Raw genomic sequence first — 12758 nt, forward strand, 5'->3', positions numbered from 1 at the left:
ATGCATGCTTAAGGTAAATTCATTTATATTTGTACGGTGTGTTTATTTTTTTAGATAACTTTCCTTATGTGTACTAATAAATGTTTTCCATTAATCTGATATTTTTTATCAAATTTGTTATAAAGTCCTTTAGAGTAAATTGTTATGTTCTGTCAAGTAAATTAACTAAGAGAAGGTGGAAGATATTCTTTTATTTTCTCTTTTCGTCTGGTAAACACAACTTCAAGAACTTCCATCACATATTGTTTTACTTTTGTCGTTATTGTTTTGGTTACAGGAACATAGGAATAAGATATTTCTGTACAGTCACTAGTATTGTCTATCCTGTTTCCAATAGCAGTATTATATATTGTGCGTGCTATTAAGCGAAGATAAAGATGTTGTAACCCTGAAATGAATTCAAATAATTAACCATTTCATTGTGTAAAAATAGATATATATACCATTTAAAGACCTTTCGGTCAAAAATAGTTTAAACATAACCATAATAACAGGATAGACAAATTTCTATATTTATGAATGCTGTTGTGAAATAACTACTGCCATTTTTCAGTGGTGATATGTTCTTATTGTGGTCTTGGTTTCCAAAAACGTTGTTGCACTTTTTACAAGTTCAATGAGTAAAATTGTTTTCATTGATGAATTTATTGGTAACAGCTAGCATAGACATGATAATAGTGTACACACTTATTTTGGTTTTACTAAATTTCTTTAAGTCTTTCTCCATTCTGTTATACTGTTATGCAAGAAACGTGCCATGTACAATTTCGAACATGCTTTGTGCTTTTCAAGGCAATCAGAAAACAGGAAAAACATTTTTTGAAATATAGGATCTAATACTGTACGCACATTAATTACGCAAACATTTAGTTGAAATTAATTATGATTTTATCTCAATAAATTGTTTATTTTTATTTTAATGACTTAAAAACCCTACATTTAATCACGTAAAACACTTAAAATGTCATTTTGCGGTAAGAATAAAAGAAATTACATTGGTGTACCGAAAATTCACTATTTAAGACCCAAATAATGACAGTAACTGTTAGGTTTCTATGGTAATTAGAGTCGATTATTTTTGTATATAAGCCGCGATCTACCAAACCATTGAAAAGGTTCGTCTAAAATGCACAGTGATGCATGGATTTTACCTCGTGTTGAAAACATTGCTGTGAAATGCAGAACAGCAGTAAAAATGCTGTTCATTTGCTATGTTCAAGTTGACAAAATGATTTTACGTATAAAACATAAAATATGTGTATAAAATCTAACACGGTTAAACGACTACCACATATGATTATCTCTCAAAACAATAAATAACGATTTTATCTCTTGCACAGGCTATAACATTTTTTCCAATTTCTCAGAAACGAAGACTGATAATGGCGTTCAGGCTGTTTAGCAAGTAAAACAATTTTACATTTTTAAATCGCATTATACATGTTTACAAGGCAGTAAAAACATTAACTAGTAAAGTAGCTACTTTTGAAGCTAAGTGCATTAAAAGAACAATGTATTGAAATGAATGTTAACATCTGGATCAGGAAAGAAAAGACTTTGTTTGATATCTGATTTTTTTAATTATTGTTTGCAAACCCATTTTGGAACTATTTTCTTCCTTTTTTATTTTGTTTGTTTGTTTTTAGCGATTTGTGTTAACAAGTAGGTTCGCTTGTTTGTATTTGACCTAATAATATTAAGTCATCGTTTTTCGATCATTTTGAATAAATTTGCTTTTCGCAGATGTTCATTGCATACCACTGGTATATCGAAAATTTGACTCGTCTTCTTCACCCTTATGAAAACATTTTCCTCATTGCTTCTTAAATTTCTTTGATAATTATCCACTGTCTCATTTAATCAAAACCATCGCCTGAATTGCCCTATAAGGTATTCAATTAGACATATATCATAAATTAATTATTTCTGCTGAGTCTTTACACTTATTGTATGAAACGGGTTTCAGTTCATGTTGCATGGCGACTGTATGTATATCATATTATGTACATAATAATGGCTGTTAAAATATACCTCCCACGTTAATCCACATGTATCGTGACCTATGTGCAAACGCTATGTCGATTTCGCTGTGTTAAAAAATACAATTGAAAAAAAACTATTCTTATTCTGAGGCATAACAAAAAGAATTTATGAATTAGAGATCGGAAATATACAAAATCAAAATAGATTAAAATTCCGCGAAATTCCATTAATGATTTTGGCGCATTAACGTCATTTCAAAACATGACGTCATTCAAATGAAAACGTCAAACCTGAAGGTTTTTCCATAGCGTTTACATTCTAAACTCGGATAAAATTGCATTACAATAAAGTTTTGAGGTAGGTGTTGCCTTTTTTCTATTCTATTGCATTATTCGAACATTTACTGATATCAGCAAGTCAACATGGCGGCTCCTTGGTTACAAAATGTCAACAGTGAATTTGACGGTAGCTGTTACGAGAAAAAAATGTAAATTAAAAATGGCAAATGTTGGGTTTGAGAATTAAAAGAATCAATCACATTTTTTCTAGCGGATATTTAAAAAATGATTCATGCAAGCTACAGATTAATTAGATTTTTTTGTACATTGATCGAACAGTGGGTAAAATAGAACAGCCACACACACGGCATACCCACCCTCGCTTTAGTTTTTTATGACCGTATTTGCCCTATTAGAATCGAAATAATTCATGGGAGCCATAGATTTGTTGTAAATTTACATAGGCCTGGGCCGTGATATTCGTAAATTTTATCCATCGCTAACGCTCAGGATAAAATTCGAATATCACAGCCCAGGCCATGTGTAAATTTACAACAAATGTATGGCTTCCATGAATTATTTCTTATATATTGTTCTTGTTTTTATTTGTTGGTAAAATTGTATAAACTATTACGCTCATTGCTTGTTGTTAAATTTTAAAACGAAATTGGCAGACTGATTTCCGCAACACGCGTTTTTAAGCGTTACAATTTACTCCTCCAGAGTATGAGACCCCTTTATACTTTAAAGAAAAGTTTTATTTTTTATTTATAAATGACAAAATGATAACAATAGTTTACACACATTTTCTCAACCAACTGATGTAACTCCTCCATATATCAATGTGATTGTCTCATTCCAGTAATATCGACAGTGGTCTTCCTTGTCAATACCTTAGTGCTTTGTCATTTTTAGAATCAAAATAGGGTGGTTAGATTTATCCGTAATTTATCTTTACTTCGAGCTTCGACCTCCGACCTTCGTGTTTGTGTAAACTAGAATGTGAATCAAGTCGGGGTGGAGGTTAAATTGTAATATTCAGTTCATTGAAAACAGCTGCACTGTTCTTACTGTTGGAGATATTTTTGAAGATCATAGTTCTTCTATTATGTTAGTTCTATCTAGGACAATGACAAACAAATAACAGTACACAATTCTATATAGACAATCCCTTTTGATATCTTCTGCCTCTGTCTTAGAAAGCTTCAGCTACCATAAGACCCTTTGGTCACTAGATTTCTTTTAAAGATTTGAATTTTTGATAGTAATTTTTCATTGACGAAAGACACAAATGGCCATTTTTCATAGAAACCAATGTGTGTTATAACGTTTGAGCAGACAGAAATCACGAATGAATGTTTAAATGTGTAACTTTTATCCTTGAGATTATCTTTGTACGTTTCGAAAACAAATTGCATTTACAGATTGAACACAAAAACTACTCATCAAAGATTCCATGCTAATATTTGTGTACGCGAGACGCGTGTTTCGTCTACAAAAGTCTCTTAGTGACGCTCGAATCAAAAACGTTAAAAGGCCAAATATAGTATGAAGAGCATTGAAGACTCAATTTCCGAAAGGATTTGTCAAATTAAGCTGCAGATATCTATTCCTGAGGAAGACAATAGTTAGCATTTAATATATATTACAAAAAAGTTTAACAAAAATACCGAACTGCTAGGTAAATTAAAAAAGAGGAAGGCCATAAAAATGACAAGTTCAAGCATTATCAATCAACGGAACGAGTGAAAAACAACTGTCATATTCCTGACTTTATACAGGCATTTTCCGTAGAAATAACGGGTTAAACGTGGATAAGCTAGCTATAAAACCAGGTTTAACTTACCATTTTCTTCTTGTTTTCCATTCGTTCAGTAAGCTGATATGGTAGCAATACACAGTTAGGAGTCTGGTTTCGCATTTTGGCCCCGGTGGATTTTTCAAATATGAAAGTTATTGTGTAATAAAATTCATTTTTAGACAGCTGAGTACTAATTTAGCCTTCAAAGGTGGTTTATAAGAACATCAAGATTATTTTTCACATGTTTTATGGGCTATTTTCTGTTTGACTCTCCGTATTTTCATAGCTAGACCGGTCATCGTTCCAGAAAGTAATTTTTTTCTACACGCAATTTTACAAAAAAATGAGACGAAAGACATATGATTTTCATTGGATTTATTGAAAGATATATGTAAACAGTTTCAGAAAAGGTATTACTTGAAGTGATTGAAATTCTACTATTGGTCAAATTTCGGGGAAATATGTGACATCTTTTCCCCCCTTTTTGCTATATTTTATAACAAAAAAATGCAGATTGTTGTCATGGATACACCAAAAAGAAATTATATTTTACCATTTTATATACTGGATATGAAATCTATGGAAGATTCTGATTACATACATATGCACATATATGACACAAACAGTAAGCTTAATATTGCAAGAAGGCAATGAAAAGGGGATGGTAAATTTATGAGGGAAAATTTTAATATTTTTTCCTAACTGTTTATTGCTACCTATAGTTGAACGTTTGATTTTGTAAGGATTTATGGACTTCACCACTTTTTGAGTTAGGTATCTTTGTTTACACTTTTAATGGTTTTTAATCCTATCGATACTTTGGTTAGGCATTGTACAAGGTTTTTGCTTTTTTTACCCAGCTAATCACTTCTTTACACTTATTTCGTTATATGTGTAATGATTGATTATTTATTTAGTTAAAAAAGTTTGTGCCGATGTTGTTTTGTTACATCGCCGGTCCATTTTAGGCAAAGTATAGAGCTCATAACCAAGTTTAACCAAGCCACATCGGCATGTCCCTGCCTAAAGCAAGGAGATTTAGCCAAAATGTTTTGGTTGGTTGGCGTCTTTCTTGTTTTTCGTATGTTATTAGCTTAAATCTGGTGTCAAAATGATGGAGTCAGGGAAGAGACGGTCGATACAGTTACACGTAACATTGAAGGTGTTAAATCAAACACAACATTTTTGGCTTCTTTGGCATCCGATAACAGTCAGGATTCTACTTCGTCAAAATTATCTCCCCATTACGCCAGTTTATTTTTACAATCGTAAAAATGGAAGCCATTGTAGGGATGACGCGATTCAAATTTAGCTCTTGAAAACCGATAAATTTATCCACCATTACAATCCTTATATGCCAGGTGTATTTTAAAAGACAAATGTATCTACTATCTAATGAGCATCAGTTAATGTACTTGTCTGCATTTAGTCAACTTAAAACTATTGTCGGATCGGTTGTCAGGTGGAATTTTCGGAAATTCATAAACATTTAAAAAAACTCTAATTCAATATTTCGTGGAAGGGCAGACTAAAAATTTTCAGTGGTTGAAGACTATAAACCCTAATTATCACACACAAAAAATGAAGTTTTTTCGAAGATATGCATTTTTAAGATCCAACTTAAAAGTCAGTCGTCAAGTACTTTTAGTTAAAATTTGCTATTCGAACACACCTACTCTGTTATTGTGATTCATTAGAAAAGTATTTCACTTGACCCATATATTTAATTTTTTAGTACTGTGAACTTTCGATGTTATAAAGTCAACCTGTAGCCTTGATATATAAAAATAATAGAATCTGAAGCGAGATGATGTATCAAATACTCTTGCTTTATACGTTTTCAAGACAAAATATTTGACTCAAACACGCCCTAACATAAAACGGTGCACTCGATTTTATCTTTTCGATGCAATTGTTACCCATTTGTTTGAATTTTTTTTTGAGTTACATAATGGAAGGGCAGAAACGAAAATCAAGGAACAAAAAGATTGATATGTTCTCCGTCCGTGGTAAAAAAAAATAAAAATTGGAGGTTATGCATTTTTTTTTAGATCCAACTGAATAGACACCCATGTCGTCGACTTGATATCTAATTGTTCTGCTTAATTATGTAATAGATAAATTGAAAACTTATGCAAATTGTGTTTTTATGATAAAATACTTCGTAATTTAGCCGAAAACTGTCATTTTATTTGTTTCTATTAACTTTTAAAAATTTTGTTACTAAAGTAAACATTACAGTAAACATTTATCGCCTTCTCTAACAAAGAGCTTCGATTCTTTTGTTCTATTTCAACTGGGTTTCTGCCTGATAAAAAATTCTATGCATTCAAGAACATGTTTTATAGGAATTCCAGAAACACTTTCTTTCTGAAATATTGCCAAATTTTGACAACTTCACACGTTGCCACAACTCTAACGACCCATTAGACGGATCAAAATTTCCAAAAGGAAAATAAGGGGACTTTATTTTATTGCCAATCTCCTGGAGTGGGAATGTAAAGAAATTAAAAGAGGGAAATGAAAGAATTGTAGCAATCACTCTATCCTCAAACTACAATTTATGCATAATCAATGCATACTTACCAACAAACGATAAAGACTCGTCATATGAATACTCTGAATGTCTAGATATATTGTCTATGATATAACATAAAAATATCAGGATTTCTATGAAATAGTCTTCTGCGTGGATCTCAATGGGACCTTTTTACAATTAAGATCGAACAAGCATGATAAACTATTTAAAAACTTTGTACAATAATTAGAATTAGGCCTTCAAACTGCAGGAAATTATGAATAAGAAATTACTTCCTTCATCATTCTGGCCAATCAATCTCCCAAATCGACTACATTCTACTTAAAAATTTATCAATAAAAAAACAATACAAAATTTGGAACCGTTCAGTTACAAATAGCTCAGCTCATTTGCCAGTAGAAACAAACATTACTGTAAAAATCCCGTGGAGCAAGTAGAAAATCATCGGAAGCAACTTCCAACAAAAACTACTCTGGGATGAAATAGACACTGAAACGTATAACTGAAAGTTATCAGAAAGACTCCTTAAAATTCAGTATAATGAATCAACTTCAGACCAACTTCAAACTATTACAAATGAATTAATCAAAGCAACCAAATTTGCCGTTCCAGCGAAACCAATTAAGTAACAAGGGCCAAAATGGGAAGCAACACCAACGGTTCGAAAACATCTAAAATCATGTATATTACTCTACTCCCATTGGAAAAATCAGGGACGGTCACAAAATCATCCATCACATACTTCATTTAGAAAAGCCAAGAAACTTCTAAGAAATTCACAAAGAATAGAACAAGTCATTGATAGAAAAAACCTCTATCAACAGATCATGGAAAAACCTGCAACCAGACTTTTTTTTGTAGGTTAATAAATAGAAACCGAAAATCAAGAAATAATACTATAACTTGTTTAGAAATAGATGGCGAAAAGGAATACTCTCATTCAAACCGAAGAAAAGTATTTGCTCAATACTATGAAGACTTACGTATGCTACAATACTCTGAATATGACAACTCTTACTCAGAACTTTGCAAAACACGCCAAAACCTTATTGAGAAATTCTACAAAGAAAATGCAATTACATCTGACCCATATACTGAAAATGAAATTCAAAACTCAATTCAAAATTTAAATATAGGGAAATCACCAGACGGATATGGGCTCACAGCCGATCATCTAAAGTATGCCAAAATAGTATTAACACCAGTATTAACAACTTTATTTGATAAAATACCCCATCCTTAAAGCCTTTAAAACGGGAATTCTAACTCCAGTTATAAAGAGTTGAAAAAACCCTCTAGATGTAAAGAGCTACAGAAGAATTACTGATACTCCCATTATTGGAAAAGTACATGAACTATGCATACTAAAGAAACTTCAACTACAACCGGGTCCAGATCTACAATATGGTTTCACAGAAGGATTATGTCCTCTCATGGCAAGTTTACTCATAACAGAAGCAAAAAATGTGACAAACTTTTAAAGAATATACCATCATTGATAACAACAGTAGACGTACAATCAGCTCGATGTAGTCAAACATATCATACTAATGGATGAATTACTGAACCAAATTTTTCCTCCAGATATTCTGTACTTATTTGAAATTAAAACCTGTGGATACTCACTGTGCATTTAGAAAAAAAGCAATGATTTTTACTGGAATCGCAAAAGAGAAAGCCAAGCTAGATTTTGCCTTGGAGATGTATATTATTTCAGAATAAGCAAATTATTCTGCAAGCAGGTAAACGAATTTCATGTTTGTGTTTCGGAATTTGTTAAGTTTGATTTTTCTTGTAATAGGAAATCTTGATATTAGATCATACATCATGTATACAAGTACTTACTAAGGAAGCTAAGCAGCTAAGTGTTGATGAAAGATATCATGAACCAGTGAGCTGCAGTTTCCTTTTGATAAGATACTTCCGTAATATTTAATATAACCACAATGGGAAAGAAAACATTCTTAAAACAATCATAGTGAAAAACAGTAAACGAAATTTCATCTGTTAAATCAACATGAATGGAACAGGTGCCTCGTTTACACTGGATCCTTCAAATTTTACGCATTTTTTAAACATAACAGAAAATGGCACTATACCGAAGCTGAATAAAGGCATCGGATGGCGCCCGCGTATTCCAGTTTTATCCGTTGTATCATTTTCACTGGGAGTAATTGGCAACATCCTTGCAATTTGTGTATTATTTCGATCTAAAAAACGACACAGATGGGGAGTTTTTTACAGATTTGTCATGGCCTTAGCTTTTACGGATCTATTTGGTATTATCACAACATCCCCTGTAGTTTTTGTCGTCTTTTCCGGAAAAGCTAGTTTAAGGGCGAGTGTTTTATTATGCCATTACATGGCGTTCATGATGATATTTGCCGGATTAGCAACAGTTCTTTTAGTTGGTGCCATGGCTTTGGACAGATATTTTGCAATAATTCATCCATTCAAATATAATGCTGTCGATCGAAACACTATAGTCAAATTTGTTATATTTGGAATATGGTTTTTTTCAATTTTTATAGCTTTATTGCCTGTTGTTGGCCTCGGCGAATACGTTGTACACTATCCGTTTTCATGGTGCTTTTTTAATTTCTTTGGTCACAAAGTGGAAGACCAAATATATGGATATTTTTATTGCGTACTAGGACTTGGTATCATTTGTGTAACGGCTGTACTGAATTGCCGTGTAATTGCTGGACTTATTTCCGGGAGAAGAAGTACTGTAAGACGTGGAAGTATAAAGAGCAAAAAATCAAGATCTAGAAAAGACATTTTCATAACTATTTTCTTAGTAGCGATATTTCTTGTATTCACCATTTGCTGGGCGCCGTTTATGGTAAGTGTTTAATGAAGTATATTCATAAGCTTTTTTTTTAAATTCATATAGAATATTTCATTATATTTATTGTGACACTTTCCTCAAAACTTAACGGACCATCTAATGCAAGTATGAAATCATATAAATGTATACAACTATTTTCACATAAATTTAACCTTAATCTGGATCATGCTCATGTTTAAAAGTGTGAAAGGCGGAAAAAACACAAACAAAACTAAATGACACTCAATAGAATAAGTGAAGCCATCCATGTTCAAATATGCCTGAGGTATTGGAAACTATAGATAAAAGCAATATATATTGGTTGATGTTACTAATATGTATGTTATACGTATTGTTAATTTAAAAGAAAAAATGGAAACGAAATTACATCTTCAACTCCGATTGTTTGGAATTCACTCTCGTATCTTTCTCGTCAAAATGGTGTTATGCGACTGAAATGTTATCAATCGTTGGTCTAAATTTGCTTGAATAATACATTGATTTTACAGTGTGAAAAGTAAAAAGATTTCGGGGGTGCAATCAAAATAAAACGTTGAAATATTTTGTTTGACTTTTTAAGCGAAAACACATCGTCATTATCAAGTGAAACATTTACAATTATTAAATGCTATTCTTCCTCTTTTGCTATAGATATCTCATCTACTGCATCAAATGGAAATTTTTTATATTCTTCAGGTTGTACAAGGGAGGAAATTTACTTATGTTTTGTATAACACTGAAACAAACATAATAATAATTATATTTCAGATAAGACTTATCATCAATCAAAGCCGTACTGTTTCTAAAGATAAAAAAGCGGATATGCTTGTCTTAGTTCTTGCTAGCTGGAACCAAGTCCTTGACCCCTGGATTTATCTCTTATTCAGACATGAGATGCTAAAGCGATTTGCACATTTGATCGCGAAATCCCGAGGAGGGTCGGCCTTGAGACGTCTTGTAAGCTTTAAAGGAAGCTGTAGGAGCACATCATCTGGTTCTGAAACAACACATGACACACAATCACGACAAGTGCAGATGGATTCGTTTGTGGGTGAAGAATTGAGTTCAAAAATGTAAGCAAAACCAGGACTACTGATGTCAACAATGAAAGAATGATACAGGACAACGTTTCAATATCCGACGAAGTGAAAAACTGTTTCTGTTTTAAGTCACCTTGCATTACCTAATAATAGTGTATATAAAGGTTAAATGCATGCTTACGGTAAATTCACTTATATTTGTACATGATGTTTATGTTTTTAGATAACGTTTATTATGTGTAAATATTCACGTTTTCCTTTTGTCTGTTTTATCGAAATTGTTTTGCAGTCCATTAGAGTAAATTGTCATGTTCTGGCAAGTTAACTAACGAAGAGAGAGAGAGAGAGCGAGAGAGAGAGAGAGAGAGGCGGAAGATATTCTTTTCTTTTTTCTTTTTCTAATAGAACAGCATCAAGGACTTCCATCACATATTGGTTTACTTTTGTCGTTATTGTTTTGGTTACAGGAGCGTATGAATAAGATATTTCTATCCTTTCACTAGTATTGTCTATCCTGTTACCAATAGCAGTATTACATATTGTGATTGCCAATTAGCGAAGATAAAGATGCTGTCAACCTTAAAAGTGTTCAAATAATCAACCATTTAATTGTGTAAAAGACTAGATATATATACCATTTGAAGACGTTTCAGTCAAAAATAGTTTATCCATAACTTTAACCATAATAACAAGAAACACACATTTCTATATTTATGAATGCGGTTGTGAAATAACTGCTCCCTTTTTGCAGTGGTACGATTTCTTATTTGTGGTCTTTGAATCCAAAACGTTGTTGCACTTTTTACCAGTACAATATATAATATTGTTTTCATTTATGAATTTATTGGTTACAAGTTAGCATAGACATGATAAAGGTGTACACACTTATTTTGTTTTTACTAAAGGAGTAGGCCCAGTAAGACAACTTTTTGGCCCCAAAATATAGCAGTTTTACAAAATTGTTAACATGTAAATTTTTAGCTATTTATTGGAAAGAAGAATACGTCTGTTACATAAATACGGGCTATTTTTGACAATACAATGCACATGCATTTGTGTTCATTCTTAATGTTTAAATGTAAGTTGTATTTGATGATAATACATAACATATATAAAGATTGAGAATGAACACGGATGCGGCCACTTTCATTTTGACAAAAACCATCTGAAAAGTGACATATTATGGCATATTTGATAGATTTTTCATATTTAAGCTTGAATTTGAGCGTCTTTAATGACTAAATCAGTTCAAATCTTTCACATAAACTAATTGAATCGACTGCAGTAGACACTTAAGTGTTTAAAAAGTGTCCAAAATCTTTCATCAGATGAACCTGAATTTTGAGGCCAAAATCGGCCATTACCGGACCTACTCCTTTCTTGAAAGTTCTTCCTCTATACTTCTATGCAAGAAACGTGCTGTGTAAAATTTTTGAACATGTTTTATGCTTTTGAAATCATTAAAGAAAGTTCAATATTCATCGGAAGAAATAATTTTATGGTTGATCTAGTATCGGTAAGCGGGAAGACTTGCATTTCATTTGCCCCGATTGAATTTAGTTTGTAGAAAATAGAATAATAAACAAAATGTGATTTTTCTGTTACAGTTATAATAATAATACTACAAATGAACATTTTGCTGATTTCAAGGCAATCAGAAAACAGGAAAAACATAATTTGAAACATAGAATCCTATACTGTACGCACGTAAATTACGCACAAATCTAGTTTAAATTATTTATGATTTCATCAAAATAAATGTAAATTGTGTTTATTATTGTTTAAATGACTAAGAAATCCTACAATTAATTATTCACTTAAAACACTTAAAACGTCATTTTGCATTACGAATAAAGGAAATTACTAGGGTGTACCGAAAATTCACCATTTTATCTAAAAGACCCAAAATAATGACAGTAACTGTTATGGCTATTGTTATTTTATAGTTCGTTTCTGTGTGTGTTGTAATTTAGTGTTTCTGTTGTGTCTTTGGATTTGTTTTTTCTCAATCGATTTATGAATTTTGAACAGCGGTATACTACTGTTGCCTTTATCTATGGTAAGTATAGTCGGTTATTTTCGTACATAAGCCGCGATTTACCAAACCATTGAAAAGGTTCGTCTAAAATGCACAGTGATGCATGGATTTTACCTCGTGTTGAAAACATTACTGTGAAATGCAGAACAGCAGTAAAAATTCTGTTCATTTGCTATGTTCAAGTTGACAAAATGACTTTACGTATAAAACATAAAATATGTGTATAAAATCTAACACGGTTAAACGACT

At 31.9% G+C, this 12758-nt stretch overlaps 1 protein-coding gene across 1 annotated transcript; it reads left to right on the top strand.

The window, feature by feature from the left end:
* Positions 1–8940: 8940 nt before the first annotated feature.
* LOC127701918 (thromboxane A2 receptor-like) lies at positions 8941–10672 on the top strand. Its single transcript, XM_052205889.1, has 2 exons — positions 8941–9272; positions 10200–10672. Exons 1-2 carry the CDS (start codon positions 8964–8966, stop codon positions 10506–10508), a joined length of 618 nt encoding a protein of 205 aa, XP_052061849.1. The 5' UTR covers positions 8941–8963; the 3' UTR covers positions 10509–10672.
* The last annotated feature ends 2086 nt before the right edge of the window (positions 10673–12758 follow it).

Source organism: Mytilus californianus, unplaced genomic scaffold (genome assembly GCF_021869535.1).
Source record: "Mytilus californianus isolate M0D057914Y unplaced genomic scaffold, xbMytCali1.0.p SCAF_5, whole genome shotgun sequence".
NCBI lineage: Eukaryota > Metazoa > Mollusca > Bivalvia > Mytilida > Mytilidae > Mytilus > Mytilus californianus.